The sequence below is a fragment of the Pediculus humanus genome, genomic scaffold, assembly GCF_000006295.1.
Source record: "Pediculus humanus corporis 1103172107744 genomic scaffold, whole genome shotgun sequence".
NCBI lineage: Eukaryota > Metazoa > Arthropoda > Insecta > Psocodea > Pediculidae > Pediculus > Pediculus humanus.
Genome location: NW_002987345.1, coordinates 71,463 through 91,649, shown reverse-complemented (window position 1 = coordinate 91,649; position 20,187 = coordinate 71,463). Strand labels below are relative to the sequence as shown.

The window sequence follows — 20,187 nt, the reverse complement described above, 5'->3', positions numbered from 1 at the left end:
ATTTTTTTAAATATAAAAACAATAAAACTTATTTAACTCTCATGGATTCTTCCCCTATGATTTGATTAAAATCTGATTAAAATAAGAAATTTTAAATAATTATTTAATTAATTGTTAATATTAATAATTCAATTAAGAATAATAATAATAATGATAATAATAATAATAATAATAGTTAATTAATTATTTTTGTCAAAATTTCCAGATAAAAATCATTTTTCTGATAAAATAAATGCATTCTATTAATTCAAAATTAATTATTTTTCTTTTATTCATTAAATAATAATTAATTATTAATTTAAATTATATTTATTTATTAAAATATTATGAAATTGTTTTATGTAAACCATAATAATATTTATTTTTATTTGTTTTGAAAAAAAAAAAAAAAAACATAAAATTTTTAATACATTTGGCTGTAAATGTCATGTGAAGGTTTTTTTTTACTTTTACTAACCTAAATAAAAAATTAAACATAAATAAGGTCAAAGTTATGTACTTTATATATATACTTTCCATAGCCCAAAGGCATAAAACTTGTTTTTTATTATTCATCCAAAAATATAGTTTAAAAAGGAACAAACAACAAAACTTTGAAAATGATTTAATAATTATTCGACATAAAAAAAAAAAATGGTGTTAACTGTTGTTTTAAAAACTTTCCACATGACTTTTAAATTATAACAAAACAAATTTTTTAGGTTTTCTTTTCTTCATGTCATACCTCTGGAACCTAATTTATATTAATTACAGGTTTTTACAATTGGTGATAAAAATATGTTTAAAAATAAATTTTTTTTTATATTAAAATAAGATCAAAGAGCAAAAAGTTTTAACCTTATCACAATTTAGGCCTCAAGTTAAATATTTATTTCAAGTTTCGATTTGAAATGATATATGTTAGTACAACATTTATTAGAGGTTACCTTTGTACAAGTAAAAGTATCGAGTTGTCAATATATTAAATGACCTTTATAATAAAATATTTTATTTATTAATGAACTCAATTTATAAAATTTCCAGTAGTGGGGGAGGAGGTATTATAGGTTTCCTTCAATGTTATACAAGAAATTGGATATTATTTCAATGCAAAGTAATTAAAAAATAATATATATGTATAAATATATTAACTATTAATAAAACTTACAAAATAATCTTTTCTTTTACATAATGATAATCATTTTCATGTAAATATTAATGCATGTACGATTAAGTAAAATAAAATAAATAAATTTAAAACATAAACCATTATTAATTTTAAATACCCCAAAACCATTTTAATAAAATAAACTTAATAAAAAAAACTTTAACAAAATATTTTGTTACGAAAACATTGAGCATGGAGCAAATTTATTTAAAATGATCTACTTAATAAATATTTAAAAAGTACAAAATCCTTTACATAAGGTGTAAACAATTTTTCAAAAAATTTTTATATTTAATATTTTGAATCGATATTTTTATTAATAATATTTTTTTCATTAAGTTTGTCTGATAATTTACGTCCCATGGCAGCATTAACAGATGAAAAGTTTTTAATAGCTCTGTCTTGAATGAAACCAGATGCACTTTTAAGATGGTCAGCAATATTTGAAACAAGCCTTTCTCTTTCTTCATCATTCAAAACTTTGCTCCATAAATCATTTGCTTGTGAAAAATTATCTTCATTTGAAGAATTATATCTTGCAACATCACCAGTGGCTTTGAATACATGTTGAACTTGCTTTTTATCATCCATAGGTCCATTGAAACTGTTAGGAAAATAATTTGGAGCTCCATCTTGATTGTTACCATAGTTCTGAGGTCCATCTCTTTGATAATTGGCAACGGTTGTTCTGTAGGGGCAATTGACGGGTAATTGTAAATAATTTGCTCCAAGTCTATGTCTGTGAGTGTCAGCATATGAAAACAATCTTCCTTGCAACATTTTATCAGGACTTGGTTCTATTCCAGGTACAAGGTGCGAAGGACTAAATGCAATTTGTTCGACTTCAGCAAAATAATTTTTAGGATTACGATTAAGTACTAATTTTCCTACTGGAATGAGAGGATATTCAGAATGTGGCCAAATTTTAGTTAGATCAAATGGATTGTATTTAAATCTTTCTGCTTGTTCGAATGTCATCACTTGTATGTAAAAACTCCACGATGGATATTGACCATTTTCAATAGCATTGTATAAATCTCTGATAGCATAATCTGGATCATCCGCTGATAATTGATTAGCTTTCGATGGAAGACAATTTTTGATACCTTGATCCGTTTTTAAATGAAATTTACAATACACAGCTTCGTATTTATCATTGACCAATTTAAAAGTATGAGAGCCATAACCGTTCATGTGTCTGTAACCATCAGGTATTCCTCTATCAGAAAATAATATCATTACCTGATGCGTTGTTTCAGGTCTGAGAGTAATAAAATCCCAAAACATATCGGGATCTTTTAAATGAGTAGCAGGATTTCTTTTTTGAGTGTGAATAAAACTTGGAAAAAGCAATGGATCTCTTATAAAAAAAATTGGAGTGTTATTCCCGACTAAATCCCAATTTCCTTCATCTGTATAAAATTTAACAGCGAATCCTCTAGGATCTCTAACCGTGTCGGCAGATCCACTTTCACCTCCAACAGTAGAAAATCTAACGGCAACGGGAGTTTTTTTACCAATTTCTGAAAAAACACTAGCCCTACAATATTTTCGAATATCATGGGTCACTTCAAAATATCCAAAAGCACCAGCTCCTTTAGCATGAACGACACGTTCGGGAATTCTTTCTCTATCAAAATGAGCTATTTCATCAATATAAGTTACATCTTGAAGAAGTAAAGGCCCGCGAGGTCCTATGCTTAAACTATTCAATTTATCATCAATGGGAGCTCCATGACCCGTAACTAAAACTTCAGGTTTTGGATGATTTTTTTTATAATTACTTAATTGTTCCGTTGCTGGATCTCTTAAAGCCATTTTTAAAAAAAAACACTTTAAACACTTACAGTCAAGTAGTTAATTAAACTAATAAAAAATTGAATTCTATTTAAAAAAAAAAAAAATTTAAACACACAAACACAACGTCTCAACAAGCAACGCTTAACTGATAACTTGTCCATACAACTTAACTACCGTATTATAAACATAATACAAAAGTCATTACTAAATGGAAAGTTTTAATCACCGGAAGTGACGATGCTACTTATCCATTTTTTTTCCCGCCTTTTTTTAATAATTTGAAAAATTTTTCTTATCATTATTATTATTATTTTTAAATTTAAGAAAAATGTAAACTAATAAAATTAATAATGTCGTCAATAATTAATTAAGTTTAAAGGATAATTTACAATTAAAAAAAAAAAAAAATGAATTTATTCATAAAGTAAATCTATATTTACAATACCCTCACTGTTTATTATATAAATAAAATTTTTTAAATTATTTTTTATGCTAAATAATAATGATAATAATAATAATAATAATAATAAATGTCGAATGTACTGAACAACAAGAGAATATCTAAATGTATTATTATTATATCTTTTTTTTTTTTTTTTTGATTTGCACGGGGATGCTTAATCAAAAGTACTCAATTTTTTGTTTTGTTTGTTTGTTTTCTCAAAATAAAAAAAAAAAAAAAATTTCGCATAAAAAATTAAATAAATATAAATAAAAAAAAAAAATAAACAATAATAAAAAAACGTTTTCTTTTTTTCTATTTAAAATATCCCATTCGAAATAAAATATCTTTTATGATTTCATTCATTGTTTCCTACACTCAATCTAGAAAAACAAAAATAACTATTAATTCAATAATTGATTTTTTATTACCATAAAGTCGTTAATTTTATTTGGAAAAAAAAAAAAATCAAGAATTGACATACCTTAGTACTCAGAGTGAACCTTTTATTAATAATAATAATAATAATAATAATAATCCTATTTATCTATTTTTCGTAAAACGTCGATTTTTATGAAAAATTGATAGCTTTTCCAAAATATGCGGCTAAATGTGCTTCTCTCAAGGCTTCCGAACACGTCTTTGTGAAAAATAAATTTTACGTTTTTTTTTTTTATTAATTGTTAATAAACTTTGTGGAGATTTAATAAAAAAAAAAAATAAAAAAAAAGATAAAAATTTACTTACCGGATGTGCGTGACAAACTCGAGCGACATCCTCCGAAGAAGCTCCATATTCCATAGCTAAAACGGATTCGTTTATCATTTCTCCAGCACCCTGGAAAAATACAACACAATTAAATAAACCGACATTGGAATTTTTTAGAGAAAGTTTAAATGTGGCAAAAAACATAAATTTACTAACGGGACCAATAATGTGAACTCCTAAAACTTTATCCGTTCTTTTATCCGCTAAAACTTTAACAAAACCTTCCGTGTCGTTATTTGTTTTTGCTCGTGAATTTGCAGCGAATGGAAATTTTCCAATATTATATTCTACACTCTAAAATAAAAAATAAAAAAAATCTTTTTTTTAAATTAAAGAAATAATCAACGACGAAGGAGAATCAAAAAAAAAAAAAAAACTCACGTCTTTTTTAAGATCTTCTTCGGATTTTCCAACCCATCCAACTTCGGGATGAGTATAAATCACACTCGGAACACAATTGTAGTCTATGTGAACTGCACCACCTATAAAGAGAAAAGCAATAAGAAAATGTAAATAAAAAAAAAAAAAAAAAATTTATAAAGTCTGTTGGATTTTTTTCTAAAACGAATTAGAAAAATTACCGGCGATTCCTTCCACGCAAACAATTCCCTCATCTTCAGCTTTGTGGGCCAACATTGGTCCGTGTATACAATCTCCAATGGCGAATATGCTGTAATAATAACTCATTTTAAAATAAATGTTAGTCTAAAAAAAAAAAAAACAATCATTTAACCAAGTACTTACTTAGGTATAACGGTTTGAAACCTAGAATTAACAGGTATTCTTCCTTTTTCATCTTTTTCAATTCCCATTTCTTCAAGACCTAAATTGACTGTATATGGTCTCCTTCCGACGCAAACTAATAAAACATCGCAATCGAGCTGGGAAATAAATATATTACTTTTATAAGAAAAATGGCTACTGTTAAATTATAAAAAAAAATTTTTTGTTGAATAATTATTAACCTCTTCTTTCTTAGACGAATCTTTAACATTTTCAACGGATACGGTTATACCACTCCCTGATTTAGTGGCTCCGGTAACTTTAGTACCCAATTTAAATTTGAGACCTTGTTTTGTTAGTATTTTTTGAAAAGATTTAGCAACTTCTCCATCTATGCCAACTCCTCCGATTGAATTTAAAAATTCAACAGCTGTTACTTCTGCACCCAACCTCGACCAAACGGATCCCTAAAAAAATTTAATAGAATTTATTTTTAGAAAAATGATACTCGAGTATTTTTTTTTTTTTTTTTTTATCTTTGGTAACATGTACTCGTTGAAAAAATTAATTACCAATTCTAATCCAATGACACCTGCTCCAATCACGACTAACTTTTGGGGAACTTGTTTCAATGACAAAGCTCCAGTCGAACTAACAATTGTCTCTTCATCGATTTCGATTCCAGGAAAAGGAGTCACCTAAATAATTATCAAAATTGAATTATTTTTATTTTAAAAAATTAATAATAACCAATTAGGGAAAAGAATAAAAAAACATAAAATTTAAATTAATGGTTTTAACCTAAATAAGAACACACAGATAAATAGAATAGAATAGAAAACATACCTCTGAACCTGTAGCTATGAGAATATTTTTCGTTTTAACAACTTCTTGCGATCCATCTTTTTTTAATGCAGTCACTTCATTTGCTCCCGTGATTTTTGCATGACCTTGAATATGAGACACCTAAAAGTAGTAAACAGTAAAAAAAAAAAAAAAAACAATTTTAATGTGTTACATAAACTCTTATGCAACTTTTTAAAGTTTAATGTTGACTCCCAGCTAAATACATTAAGTAATTTCACATAAATAATATATATACATTACCTTATTGTTTTTAAATAACATTTTTATTCCTCCAGTTAAAGCTTTTACTGCATCACTTTTTGTACCCATTAGTACATCTAGATTTAAAGAAACATCTCCATCTAAAATTAAAATATTTTTGTAAGAAATAATATTTTCCCTGTATAATAAAGTTTAAGCTGAAAAATTGTAAAAAAAAAAAAAAAAAAAACAAATTATTAATAAAATTTATCATTGGGAGAATTGAAATTTTATATTTTTTTTTAAATTATGGATACAAATGAAAACAAATAAATATTGAAAGAATAATTTAAAAATAAAAAAATAATTAATTACTATTTGTTTTTAAATGATAAATTACTACATACTAATAACGACTCCTCGTTTTCCCAACTCTCCAGAATGAGCCATGTGATAATAATGAGAATTGTTTAGTAAAGCTTTTGATGGAATACATCCGACATTTAGGCAAGTTCCACCCAAAGTATCATTTTTCTCTACGCAAACAGTCTGAAATTAAAATAAATATATATATGTAAGATAATTTTTTTTTTTAAAATTTTAATATTTATTATTCAAAAACAAATAATAATGTAATTATAATTTTATTTACTTTCATCCCTAATTGTGCTGCTTTAATAGCTGCAACATACCCTCCAGGCCCAGCACCAATAACCACCAAATCAGCCTCATCTCCGTTTGAATAAAGTCTTTTTCCTAATGTCCATAGTTGTGGAGAACTCGGTTGAAAAATTTTTGGCTAAAATTACATTAACGTTATTTATTATCAAATAATTAACATTTTTTATGGTCTAATTTTCGTTAAGCGACCAATGACAAATTTTACCAGTTGGTGCACAATGGGGCTTTCGTATCATTATTTTCGTTCGATTCTTGATTTTAAAAAAAAAAATTGTTTTAAATATTTACCCGTAGAACAGGCCAAACATTACTTAAAACTTTTGATTGCATTTTCCGACCTTGTTTTTTTTTTTTTTTTTTTTTTTTTTTTTTATATTTTATTTTAAGAGGTTATTACTTTAATATCACTGTCTGCTTTCAAAGGAAATTTCCTTTGTGATATTCAACTATGAAATATTATTTTATCAGGCCATTTAGAAAAACTGTGCTTAATAGGTAATCTACATTTTTTTATTTAGCTTTTTTCTTTTTTTTAAATTTAAAATCTTAAAAAGCAATTTTATTAATAATGAATCGTTACAAAAAATAAAATAATTTGTTTCTTCCCTTGATTTTTTCATTTACATATTAAATAAAATTCATTTTAACATTTATTTTTAATTTATGCAAAATTTTATATTTTGTATAACATATTTAGCTTAAATATTTTGTGTTAATTATTTAGAACACGAAAAAATTTTAAAATTTTACTTTAAAAAAATGAAATTTAAAAAAAAATTTATGTAAAAATATTTAAATATAATTCTTTATAAATATTTGACAATGCATAATTTACATAATTTGAGCACTCAATACGTGGTAATACATTAAAATTGTACAATTTAACAATTTTAAATAATAATTTAAAATTAGATAAAAATATAATATAAAAAAATATAATATAAAGGAATTAACAAGAAAGAAATATGTTGGAATGATCAATTTTACTTAAAAAAAAACAGCATTTTAAAAATGCAATCTGCAATTTTAAAATATTTATCATTCATCAATTAAATAGTCAGGAAGTTTATCTGCAGCACACCTAAAACCTAAATTACTGGCAGAGCTATCTGGAGTATTTTGACTTCTAGCAGCACATCTGTACCTATAACAATAGCTCTTATGACATAGAAAAGAACCTCCTTTTTTTACTTTGTCAGTTCCTTTAGTTGGGCCAGTCTAAAATAAAAACAGGTGCTTTTGAGAATATTAACATAATTTAAAAATAATAACCAAAGACCTATGTTTAATTTTAATAACTCACTGGATTTTCAACAGGTTCCTTATTGTGCTTAATATCCCAAAAATCTGATGTCCACTCCCAAACATTTCCAATCATGTTTTTAAGACCAAAATCATTTTCGTGAAAAGCTGTTACAGGACTTGTACCAACATAACCATCAAGTCCTTCGTCATGACTAGGAAAAGCACCTTGCCAAATATTTGCCCTACAATATAATGTTAATATACCTTTACATAATGCAAATAATTATAATGATATAATTTGTACTTACCTGTATTCACCCTTTGGTTGAAAATTATTTCCCCAAGGAAATAATCTGTCTTTTTTTCCTGCTCTGCAAGCATACTCCCATTCTGCTTCAGTGGGTAATCTTTTTTGAGCCCAATCACAATATGCTTTAGCATCATTCCATGATACATGTACAACAGGATGATCCATTTTTTCTGAAAAAAAAAAAATTAAATGAATAATTAAAATAATAATTATTATTTATATATTGATATGTTTTTGCTAATAATACCTGAAATACTTGAATCAGGGCCTTCTGGATGCATCCAATTTGCTCCTTTCACTGGTAACCACCATGGAGCTCTGGCTACGGCTTGAGTAACGGTATCTTTTACAGCATCACTTAAAAGGTTTTCAAACACAAATGAATCTCCAAATCCTTCAACTTCAGTTTTATATCCAGTATCACTAACAAATTTACTAAATTCAGCATTCGACACTTCATATTTGTCAAGATAAAAGGGTTTAATTAAAACTGAACGTTTAGGCCCCTCACCATCAGCCACAAATATAGGCTTATCAGTTCCCATTTCAAATTTTCCTCCTTTTAAATAAACCATTTGATTTGTTCGAGGTAAAGAGTTGAAATCTTCAGTTTTAGTGCAGTATTCATCACTTGGCTCTTTACTTATTTCTTGTTCTTCAAAAATAGCATCATCTTTGAAATTAACTTTTTCATACCTTGAAAGTTCAGCATTACGATTCGCTTTTTTGCATCCGCATTTTGGTTCTCCATCACAGCCACAATAAACAAAAATAGAAGTAAAAATCAAAGTTATGATACATAACTTCATGTTGATTGTCGAATTATTAAAAAGTTTTCCGGTAATATAGTAAAAAATTTCAATGTAACAGTTCTATTGTAAATGTAAAACTCATAGTATTCTAATAAATTATTTTTTTTTTTTTTACTGATAAATAATAAATTACTATTTAAAATATCATTTAAACTTTCCTCTTAAATCAACCATATCTGCGACAGTTAAGTCTAGTACTGTCAAATAACTATTTCTACTATCGCTTTAATATTTTTTTGCCACCAGGCGGTGGATTATTTCAGCTTCCTGGTGGCGGTACAAATATTATAGTGTTAAAGTCATGTGTTAGTAAAAATTTATTATTTAGAAAAACATTTATAATTTTATGAGTCAAAATGAGTCAACAAGTTCAAAGAGCTTCGTGTGGGCTTGATTTATGTGCTGTGCCAGAAATAAGAAGCGCTTTAAAGGCAGCTTCTATGAATAGGTAAAAACAAAGTTTAATTATTAACCTAATGTTGTTTTATGTATAAATCAACTTAAACTTTTAACTTTCAAAATAAATACATTGCATAAATGCAAATCTTTTAAAACTTTTCAAATATATAAAATAATTGAAAATTTCTTTTTTTATTTTGATATTATATGATGTAATTAAATTATTTTAGATATGAATTTGTGTGCTTACCATTAGTTCATTCGAGATTTAAAAGAGAATTTTTTGCTTCTTGGAAAAACCGCCCAGGACCATTTACAAGACCAGATTTAACTTTACCAAGTAGAGGTATTTTTTTTTTTAAAATTAAAGTATTATTAATTATTTAATTACAACTTGTAATATAGGTATTGACTTATCAAAATTTATGTATTGATTGATTGCAGATTGGAATTCATTTATTGTAGCCAAAATTTCACCTTACATAGATGTAGATTCCCCAAATGAATTCATTAGACGTCAATCAGAATATGCTTTGGAGCAAGAATTGGGTTATGCTTATCACCTTGGAGTACCTGCTATTATGCTATCCTTAAAAGGTTTGAATACATCTAATCTTGCAAGAATATTATATAGTAAAGTTTTAGAAATAACTCAATATCAAGTATGGATTCATGTTCCAATGGTCAGTTTCAAAATTAGTGCATCTCAATGGAGATCTGATTATGAAGAAAATGGAAAAAATGTCGATGAAATGTGTACTTGGGAATGGTAAAAATAAATAAACATTTAAAATTTGAAAGAAAAAAAAAAAATTATTTAAATTTTTTACAAACTACTTAATAGGAAAAAAAAATCATGTAAAAGGTGGAAAATATTCATTTCAGGTGGAATAAATTCAGATCATTATTAGGTTTTGAGAAAAAAATTGGAATTGTTTTGGAAATGTCAACCGATTTACCATCTCAGGAAGAATGCGATAGGTGGTTGGGTGAACCCATAAAATGTTTGTTATTATCTACTTCAACATTTGTAACCAATAAAAAGGGTTATCCAATATTATCAAAAGCTCACCAAGCTTTTGTTAAATCATTGGTTCCACTCAGTGTTCAGGTTATAATAAAAGGCCATACTAAACATGATAATTTGGGGTTTTATCAAAAATACATAGATCATTTATGGCAGGTTGGTAATATGAAAATATTTTTTTTATAAAATTATGTTTTGTTTCAATATTTAATTTACAATAATCATGACAATTTTTATTAAATATAAATAAATTATAGGATGTACAATATCAAAATGATCCACTCTCTTACTTTGGTAGAGGTTATGAAGACTGCCTTCAATGTCCGTTGCAGCCTCTCATGGATAATTTAGAGTCTCACACATATGAGGTGTTTGAAAAGGATCCAGTAAAGTACAATGAATACTTGAGAGCTATTTATTATGCTTTGATAGATAACATAAGTTCGGAAGAAAAAGAAACAAAAATTTTGTGAGTACATTAAATATATGTTTGATAAAAATGTTTATAATGTAAACAAGTTATTATAAAAAATTAATATTACCTTACAGGACTGTAATGGTAGTAGGGGCGGGTAGAGGACCTTTGGTTACAGCAGCTTTAAATGCTGCACACAGAGCGGATAGAAAAATCAAAGTGTATGCAATTGAAAAAAATCCAAATGCTGTGGTTACGTGAGTCATTTAAAAAAATTTAATTTAACTTTAAAAAAAAAAAAACTTAAACAAATTTAAAAACGGAATTTTTCGTCTTAGGCTAGAAGCACAAAAAGAAGAAATTTGGAAAGATTCTGTAACGGTCGTATCAATAGATATGAGAAAATTTGATCCTCCAGAAAAGGCTGATATTTTAGTATCCGAATTACTCGGTTCTTTTGGGGATAATGAATTATCTCCTGAATGTTTAGACGGGGCTCAAAAATTTTTAAAAAGTATTTTAATAAATAAATATCTAATGCACTTGTAATGGTAACAATTTCTTTTTTTTTTTTTTTAATTTTTAATTTTAGAAGGTGGAATTTCAATTCCCCAGAGCTACACATCATACATTTGCCCAGTTCAAACATCTAAATTGTACAATGAAGTTCGTTTAATAAAATTAAAAGATTCTCATATTTTAGCACAGTTTGAAACACCTTATGTTGTTTTACAAAAAAATAAATACATAATAGCAAAAAATCAAGCCCTTTTCACATTTCATCATCCTAATTACGGTAATTTTTTTACCTTTTATTTTAAATTAATTACTACGTCATTACGTTGTTAACAATATATTAACAAACTCATTCATTTCAGATGATCCCATAGACAATACTAGGTATAAAATATTAAATTTTAAAGTTGAACAAGATTGCGTTTTACACGGGTTTTCAGGTTGTTTTGAAACAATTTTATATAAGGATATATCTTTAAGTATCGTACCTGAAACATATTCTCAAGGAATGTTCAGCTGGTTTCCAATATTTTTCCCTATATCTGTAAGTATTGATTATATGATCACATTAAACAAAAAAACTTTAAGTTTCTGATTATTTACATTGTAAAAAATTTCAGGAACCTGTTCAATTGAAAAAAGGAAACGAAATAGAATTACATTTTTGGAGAGCTGTTAGTAAAACCAATGTGTGGTACGAATGGACAATTACTAAACCGGTTCCTTTACACATTCATAATCCAAACGGCAGATCATATAAAATTGGATTATGATAAGAGTAATGAAAATTTTTAATGTCTGATAAGGCACTCGAAACATGGACCTTTAAATTATGGCTGTGTTTAGGTAGTTAGTTTTTTTTTAAAAATATTACCATATTTTAATGATTTTTTTTTTTTTACAAGTTTTTAACTTTTATTATTTTCACACTATTCCAAAAAATTTTAATTAGGAAATTATCGATGGCATTAACTAATTAAAAAATTTGAAAAAAGACAAAATTTCAAATGTGCACAAAAGGAATAGAGTTTTTTCCGAAAAGATAAAATTAACAGTATGTAATTGATTCAGTTTGCAAGAGTTTTTGACTGAAATAAAAATAATAATAAATACTTTAAAACATTGAAATTATGTTTTTCTTTTTAAATTCCTTTTACTACTTCCTTTTTCACTTGTATTAAATAGTATTTTATTGTATTTTAGAATTGAAGGTTTGAGGTTATAAAATTACTAAACAATCAATTTTATATATACACCGTATATCATACATTTTACAAATAAAAAAATTATTACGTTTTTGGAGTAATAAAATTATTAGAATGTAAATTTTACATTAAAATATAAATTTAAATTTGAAAAAAAAAAAATTTATCAAATAATAAAAAGGTTAAAATAATAAGGAAAAAAATCGTGAAGTTAATGAAAAGAAAAATATCAAGTTTTAACGTTGCAAAAACCGCCTTGAAAAAATTGCCGCCAAATTTTTGTAAAGCAATCTCAAGCTGACCTTCAAGCGACTTTAACGACCTATTTTAAAACAATTATTAAAAATAAAAACTAAAATTTAGTCGTTTTATCAGTATATTGTTGACATATTTATATTTTAATTGTAAAAAAAAAAGTAATAAATATTAAAAGTTTTTATTTTAAGTTTACTAAAATGATATTAAAAAAATAATTTTAATTAATCAAGTTTTGGTTATTTTATTGTGTGGTTAATAGTTTTAGGTTGTTTTAACCGATAAGTATTTTGCAAGGTTTCGTTAAGATTTTTTTTTTTTTTTTTTTTTTTTTGTACGTTTACTGTCAAATTTCGTGTTATTTTTAATAAATATTTTTTATAAAGTTATTGTCATAGTAATTATTTTTTTATTTAAACTCAAAAAAACCTTAAAAAGTCATATATATATATATAGATATTTAAACTTGAGATGTCTTCTGAAAAGTTTTTGAATCCAGTTGAAACAAAAATTTTACCCATTATTGGAAATTTCCCTAAAGAAAAGGAGGAAAATCAATTTCTGACTAAAGTAATTGTTTTAAATAATCAACAGTATCTTGATTCTACTCTTAATTATTTGGAAAAAGGTTAATTTCAATTAATTAATAATATTAATATAATTAAATAAATATATTTAAATGGTAATTTATACTTTTAATAGGATGGACTCTTGAATTTCACATTGGATCTTCATTGTTTGGAAAAGAAATTAAATTATTTACCAATTATCCAAAACCAGACACAGACTTTAATAGGAATAATTATCAAGAATTAGAATGGGGCAAAAGTCATAAAAATGAATGCAAAAATGACTTTTCTAGAGAAAATGCTTTAACATCTTCTCTCTTTTTATCCAGAGCAGGATCCTTTCATTATTATTTTAACGACAGTTTGAGGTTTTTAAAATAACAATAATTGAATAATTTACAATTTAAATAAAACAAAATTATTAAAATTAGCTTTTTTTTGTGTACAGAAATGAAACTATAGGATCTGGATATTTCATAGTTAATCCAATATTGGCATTTTCAAATAATGATATTTTACCTCTCAATTCGATTGCAGTTCAAACGGTTTTGGCAAAATCTCTTGGAAAATTTGAAAATTGGAAAAATGTTCTTAAAGTCAGTAAGGAAAGTGGATACAACATGGTACATTTTACACCAATTCAGGTATTTTAAAAAATATTGAATGTACTTGGTGAAAATTGAAACTGTTAGTCTTGTTTAAAAAATATGTAATAATTTTTGTGGAACAGGAACTTGGAGGCTCCAATTCGTCATATTGCATAAAAGATCAATTAAATTTAAATCCTGCATTCAATAGTGATAACTGCTGTCCAAATTATGAAGATGTCATGAAATTAACATCTGAAATGAGAAAAGAATGGAGGGTAAATATAAACTAGTGAAAAAATTATTAATTTAACACAAACACACACATTTTATTTTGCATTTTAGATTCTCTCTATTAGTGATGTAGTACTCAATCATACAGCAAATGAAACTCCTTGGTTACAAGTTCATCCAGAATGTACCTACAATGCAATTACAGCACCATATTTAATTCCTGCAGCTATTTTAGATGGTCATCTTCATGTTTTGACAAAAGAAATTTCCTCTGGTAAACATGAAGAGATTGGAATCCCTTCAGAAATTTATACTCATGATCACTTGGAGGTTTGAAAACTTTTTAAAGTTTTTTCATCACACAAAGTACGCACATCAAATACACATCACACAAAATTTATTTTAGGCTGTGAAAAATTATTTAACAAAAAATTTAATACCACAACTTCGTCTACATGAATTTTATACCGCCGATGTGACAAAATTGTCAGATGAATTTTTAGAAAAAGCAAAGGCTCAAATACCTACGTTAGAAACCTGTAGCAGAACCGAATTAAAATTAATAAACAATTTTAATGGAAGGAATAAAGCAACAGTTAATTTAGATCTTGCTCTTAAAATTTTTAATATAATTAGGTAGCACGAAAGTGAAAATGCTAAATTTTTCTTTTATTTTTTATATTTGGAAAATAATTTGTTATTGTTGTAGAAATGATACTACTGACGAAGAAACAAGATTAGCCGAAAACGTTAATGATTTTAAAAAGAGAATACTCGATTTAAATTCCGAAATAAAAAATGAAATAGGAATTCATTTATCATCTGCTATAGAAAATTGCATTGCCAATATGAGATATTTTAGAATTCAGGAAGATGGTCCAAAAATAAAATCAGTATCTGAAGAAAATCCACTTGTGCCCAGATATTTTACTGGTAAATTTGAAAATTATGATTCTGTAGAAAATGAAGTTTTAAAAAATGGACAATATGTTATGGCACATAATGGATGGGTCATGAATTCAGATCCTCTTAAAAATTTTGCCGAGTCTGATTCGAATGTTTATTTAAGAAGGGAGTTGATTGCTTGGGGAGACAGCGTTAAATTAAGGTACTCACTCTTACTTACTATTTTTAATATTAATAATTCAACACAAACCCCAATAAAATACATATACATTCAGATATGGAAAATCTTATCAAGATTGTCCTTTTTTATGGAATCACATGGAAAAATATGTGGAAAAAACTGCGGAAATATTTGATGGAATTCGACTCGATAATTGTCATTCTACGCCTCTTCATGTAGCTGAAGTAAATTTTTTCTTTTTTTTTTTTTTTTTTCCCCCATGTAAAAAAGTATTTTCATTTTATATCAACATTATTTTTTTTATTTTAGTATCTTTTAGACTGTGCTAGGAAAATAAATCCGGATTTATATGTGGTTGCCGAACTATTTACAAATTCAGACGTGACTGATAATATTTTTGCTAACAGATTGGGTATTACCTCAATGATAAGAGAGTCATTAAATGCTTATGACAGTTTCGAATTGGGAAGACTGATTCACAGGTATAATGTTTAAAAATACAAAAAAAAAACTAGTCGAAAGTCTAAAAATTTGATGAAATAATTAACAAATTTTAAAAATAAATTTTTTTAGGTTCGGTGGAAAACCCGTCGGTAGTTTTCACGAAAGGAAAAAAAGTACTTTGCTCCCCAGCGTTTCTCATGCTCTATTTTATGATGTAACTCACGATAATCCAAGTCTCATTAGCAAAAGATCAGTTTTTGATTCTTTATCAACTTCTGCATTAGTTTCTATGGCTTGTTGTGGAATCGGTAGCACAAGAGGTTTCGATGAATTGGTACCACATCACGTAGGTTTTTCTAAATTTGTAAATTTAAAAAAAAAAAACAGAATCGTACTTTCGTGTTGGCCCGGTACCGATTTAAAATTTACATTTATTTTTATTTTTAATCAATTGATGTATTGTTGCAGATTAATGTCGTTAGTGAAAAAAGATTATATCCTTCTTGGTCGGATGATTCCGCTACAAATACCTCCTCGGTTAATTTAAGCACGGGATTTATTTCCGTTAGAAAAGCTCTTAATAAAATTCACGGAGAGTTAAGTGAAAATGGGTTTGATCAGGTGATTAGAATTTTTTAAAATTAATTATAACTTTTATTTTACCTTGTGTTAATTTATGGCGATTTGTATCAGGTGTTTGTCGATCAAATGAACGATGATGTGATTGCCGTAACGAGACACAATCCGATCACACACGAAAGTATAATTTTGGTGTCTTACACTGCATTTCATCACGATAATCCAACGAGGGCAGTTAAAAATTTAAAAATAGAAGGAGAATTAATTGAAATTATTTTAGAAGCCAAAATCTTACGTGAAGATGATGAGTGAGTTCATTTAATAATTTTTTTAAAATTTGAATTAAAAAAAAAAACGTTTTTTTTTCAACGGATTTATTTTCAGTTCTGCGACAGAATTTAAACCGAATGATGAATATATTAACGGTTTGTCAAACTACCACGTGCTTATGGATCAAAATTTAAAAATACCTGAAAGTAAAATGATAAAATTAGTTGAAAACGATTTTAAAATTTGTGAAATCGAATTTGAAAATTACGTACCTGGTTCCATTATTGTTTTCCGGTTTGTAGTTTTTTGTTTTTTTTATTATTATTATTAAGTTCGTCTTATCCAGAGTTTTTACATAAGCACAAAACTTTTATTTCAGCGTTTCACCCCGTGAAGACATTCGTCCCCTTTTACAAGGGCTCGATGAAAAAATAAAATCATTTATTAATTTTGAATTCGATTCGGAAATATTTTCTGCCGTATCGAAATTAAATTTAATTGATTTGAATCACGCTTTGTATAGATGCACAGAAGAAGATTTAGAAGATGGTACGGGTTCGTATTTCATACCTGGATATGGTCAACTTGTTTATTGCGGACTTCAAGGTACGTTTTCGAAAACAATTTTTTGTTTTATCTGTAAAAAAAAAAAAAAAGTTTATTATTGTTTCAATTTGTTTGTTAAGGTTTTGAATCCGTTCTTCGAGAAGTTGTTATGAAAAATGATTTGGGTCATCCATTATGTAATAATTTAAGACAGGGCGATTGGATGTTGGGTAAATTATCACAAATTAATTAAAAAGATTTTATTTATTATTTTATCTCCATTTTTTTTTTTTTTTCTGAATTAAAGATTACGTTATTGGACGTTTGAAGACTTGCAAAGCTACCGTGGAATTAGCTCTCATTTTAGAAAAAATATTCGAAAATGTACGTCAGATTCCAAAATATTTAGTACCCAGTTATTTCGAATTAATAGTGACGTCAATTTGCTATTTGCTCAAGTCGAGAGCTGCGTATCAAATGAGCGAGTAAGATTTGCTCAAAAAAAAAAATTTAAATTTAACAAAAATGGAGAAAAAAAAAAAATTTTCATTTTTACTTTAAGATTTGTTAAAAACGGTTCGACTTTTATACGTTTTCTTGCATTGGGTTCTGTTCAGTGCGTCGGCGTCGTTGATTCTTCTTCTTTACCGCCATTTTCTGCAAACATGGTCGCGTCCGATGACGGAAAGAGAAAAATAACGATGAGTGCTGGTTTACCTCATTTTTCAACCGGATATATGAGGTCGTGGGGGCGAGATACATTTATATCTTTAAGAGGATTATTGTTATTAACTGGAAGATTCGAAGATGCAAAGTACGCGACATTTAAATATAAAAAGGGGAAAATTATTTGGAACATTATTGAATTTTTTTGAAATTTTCAGGTATCATATTCTCGGATACGCCTCGTGCCTTCGTCACGGTCTTATACCAAACCTTTTGGATCAAGGAGTGAACGCTAGGTATAATTGTAGAGATGCCGTTTGGTGGTGGTTGCATTCTATCATTTCGTACATTGATTTGGTACCTGACGGACACGAGATTTTGAAAGAAATGGTATCGAGAATTTTTCCAAACGATGACAGTCCACCTTTGGGTCCTGGACTCGTGGTAAAATTATACACCTGAAAAATAAAAATTTTAAAATTAAAAAATTTTTATGTTTTAATAAAATTTTCTCCCATTTTCAGAATCAGCCATTGTTTGATATAATGCAAGAAGCTCTCAACGTGCATTTTAAAAAATTATCCTTCAGAGAAAGAAATGCAGGGCCAGGTATCGACGCTCACATGACCGACGAAGGTTTTAATAATGAAATCGGGATTGATACGAACACGGGTTTCGTGTACGGTGGAAATGAATTTAATTGCGGTACTTGGATGGATAAAATGGGTTCGGATTCGAAAACGGGAAACAGGGGAAAACCCGCAACGCCGCGAAATGGTTCCGCCGTAGAATTGGTAGGATTGTGTAAGGCTGTCGTCACTCGATTGCACTCGTTAAACGAAAAAGGAATTTATCCCTATTCGGGAGTCGAAAAACTTAACGGAAAAGGTTTTGAGTCGAATTTTCCATTTTTAAAAACATTAATTTAAAAAAAAAATTTCTAAAAAATGCTGCGTTCATCGATAGGTGAAGTAGAGAAATGGTCGTTCAAAGATTGGGAAAGGAAAATTTTGGAAAATTTTGAAAAAATGTTTTGGATACCTGAAAAAATTTCACAGACGGAAACGAAACCGGAATTAATTCATCGAAGGCAAATTTATAAGGATAGCGTTGGAGCATCGCCACCCTGGTCAGATTATCAGTTGAGACCTAATTTTCTCATTGCTTTGACAGTGGTTAGTTATTAATGTCAGCTTGATTTAAGGTTCAACCTTGACTTTTATTTTTCACGAGTCTTGTGCATTTAATTTTAGGCACCTGAAATGGTCGATCCGAAAAATGCTTGGGCCGCCATTAAAAAAGTTGAAAATATTCTTCTAGGTCCTCTAGGTATAAAAACATTAGATCCGGCGGATTGGAATTATAACGGATTTTACAACAACGACGATCATTCGGATAATATAAAAACAGCTCAAGGTTTTAATTATCATCAAGGACCGGTTAGATATTAATTATTATCATCATCATCATCGAATAAAAAATTCAATTTTGAAATTATTATTATTATTATTATTATTATTATTATTTTTTACAGGAATGGTTGTGGCCGGTCGGGTATTTTTTAAGAGCTAAAATTTATTTTTCTCGACAGTTTGGCAGGGAAGAATGTTTGAAATCGATTTCCGAAGTCAAGTGAGTGATTTTTGAAATTACAATTTAAATTACAATTTAAATTACAATTCATATTCTATGAAATTTTTTTTTTTTATAGGACGTATTTGGGAAATCATTATCAGGAAATATGCGAATCTCATTGGCGAGGACTTCCGGAATTAACAAACGCAGATGGACAATATTGTCAAAATAGTTGCAGGGTACAAGCGTGGAGCATGGCTTGCATTTTAGAAGTGCGGTTTGCCCCCCCCCTTCCCCCTCTCCTCCCCCATTTTAAATTAAAACAATTTGTAAAAACGAATGAATTTTAATTTTTTTTTTTTTTTTTTTTTAGGTATTACACGATATATACCTGATCGAAAAGGAATATGAAAAAAAATAATTTCGTTCGAGTATTTAAGGTGCCAAAGGGTCGAAGAATACACACGTACAAATACACATGAATATATTTAAAATCGAAAATTATATAAATAATATTTATCAACTAGTCATCATTTTATTAAATAATAATAATAATAATTTTTTTTTTTTATTCATTTATTATAATTTGTTATAAATTGTTAATTTTTATCATTATTATCATTATTATTATGTATAATTATAAAAATAAAAACGTTTGAAATTCGAAAAAAAATTTATTTATTTATTTTGTATATATTAAATTTCGAAAAAATATATTTATATATATATATACATTTTTAAAAGAAATTTATTTTTTAATTTAATTGCATTAAATGCAATTTTTTTCTTCCTCCCGTTTAATAATTATTATTATTATTATTATTATTATTTGACTTCG

General features: G+C 27.1%; 5 protein-coding genes across 5 annotated transcripts; 2 read left to right on the top strand and 3 right to left on the bottom strand.

Annotated features, from left to right (window-relative positions):
- Positions 1 to 1,350: 1,350 nt before the first annotated feature.
- Positions 1,351 to 2,965, bottom strand: Phum_PHUM336860 (Catalase, putative; the record flags this gene model as incomplete). The annotated part of the gene is made up of 2 exons (XM_002427665.1): positions 1,351 to 1,364; positions 1,504 to 2,965. The coding sequence occupies 2 exons, from the start codon at positions 2,963 to 2,965 to the stop codon at positions 1,351 to 1,353; spliced, it is 1,476 nt and encodes a 491-aa protein (XP_002427710.1).
- Positions 2,966 to 3,960: 995 nt separating this feature from the next.
- Positions 3,961 to 6,938, bottom strand: Phum_PHUM336850 (Dihydrolipoyl dehydrogenase, putative; the record flags this gene model as incomplete). Its single annotated transcript, XM_002427664.1, has 13 exons — positions 3,961 to 4,029; positions 4,137 to 4,226; positions 4,314 to 4,451; positions 4,539 to 4,639; positions 4,739 to 4,827; positions 4,902 to 5,038; positions 5,123 to 5,347; positions 5,453 to 5,578; positions 5,727 to 5,846; positions 5,988 to 6,088; positions 6,335 to 6,476; positions 6,580 to 6,726; positions 6,897 to 6,938. The coding sequence occupies 13 exons, from the start codon at positions 6,936 to 6,938 to the stop codon at positions 3,961 to 3,963; spliced, it is 1,527 nt and encodes a 508-aa protein (XP_002427709.1).
- A 708-nt stretch (positions 6,939 to 7,646) lies between these two features.
- Positions 7,647 to 8,972, bottom strand: Phum_PHUM336840 (Sulfatase-modifying factor 1 precursor, putative; the record flags this gene model as incomplete). The annotated part of the gene is made up of 4 exons (XM_002427663.1): positions 7,647 to 7,826; positions 7,912 to 8,095; positions 8,162 to 8,333; positions 8,411 to 8,972. 4 exons carry the CDS (start codon positions 8,970 to 8,972, stop codon positions 7,647 to 7,649), a joined length of 1,098 nt encoding a protein of 365 aa, XP_002427708.1.
- A 359-nt stretch (positions 8,973 to 9,331) lies between these two features.
- Positions 9,332 to 12,105, top strand: Phum_PHUM336830 (protein arginine N-methyltransferase, putative; the record flags this gene model as incomplete). The annotated part of the gene is made up of 10 exons (XM_002427662.1): positions 9,332 to 9,423; positions 9,605 to 9,720; positions 9,819 to 10,143; positions 10,260 to 10,557; positions 10,659 to 10,870; positions 10,951 to 11,073; positions 11,155 to 11,330; positions 11,409 to 11,612; positions 11,695 to 11,876; positions 11,953 to 12,105. The coding sequence occupies 10 exons, from the start codon at positions 9,332 to 9,334 to the stop codon at positions 12,103 to 12,105; spliced, it is 1,881 nt and encodes a 626-aa protein (XP_002427707.1).
- Positions 12,106 to 13,263: 1,158 nt separating this feature from the next.
- On the top strand, positions 13,264 to 19,770 carry Phum_PHUM336820 (uncharacterized protein; the record flags this gene model as incomplete). The annotated part of the gene is made up of 24 exons (XM_002427661.1): positions 13,264 to 13,420; positions 13,495 to 13,729; positions 13,810 to 14,005; positions 14,092 to 14,226; positions 14,294 to 14,512; positions 14,589 to 14,818; positions 14,892 to 15,290; positions 15,364 to 15,493; positions 15,579 to 15,751; positions 15,843 to 16,059; positions 16,182 to 16,334; positions 16,407 to 16,600; positions 16,677 to 16,856; positions 16,942 to 17,168; positions 17,249 to 17,338; positions 17,416 to 17,593; positions 17,671 to 17,922; positions 17,993 to 18,218; positions 18,299 to 18,662; positions 18,741 to 18,949; positions 19,028 to 19,213; positions 19,309 to 19,406; positions 19,486 to 19,621; positions 19,723 to 19,770. The coding sequence occupies 24 exons, from the start codon at positions 13,264 to 13,266 to the stop codon at positions 19,768 to 19,770; spliced, it is 4,632 nt and encodes a 1,543-aa protein (XP_002427706.1).
- Between the last annotated feature and the right edge of the window lie 417 nt (positions 19,771 to 20,187).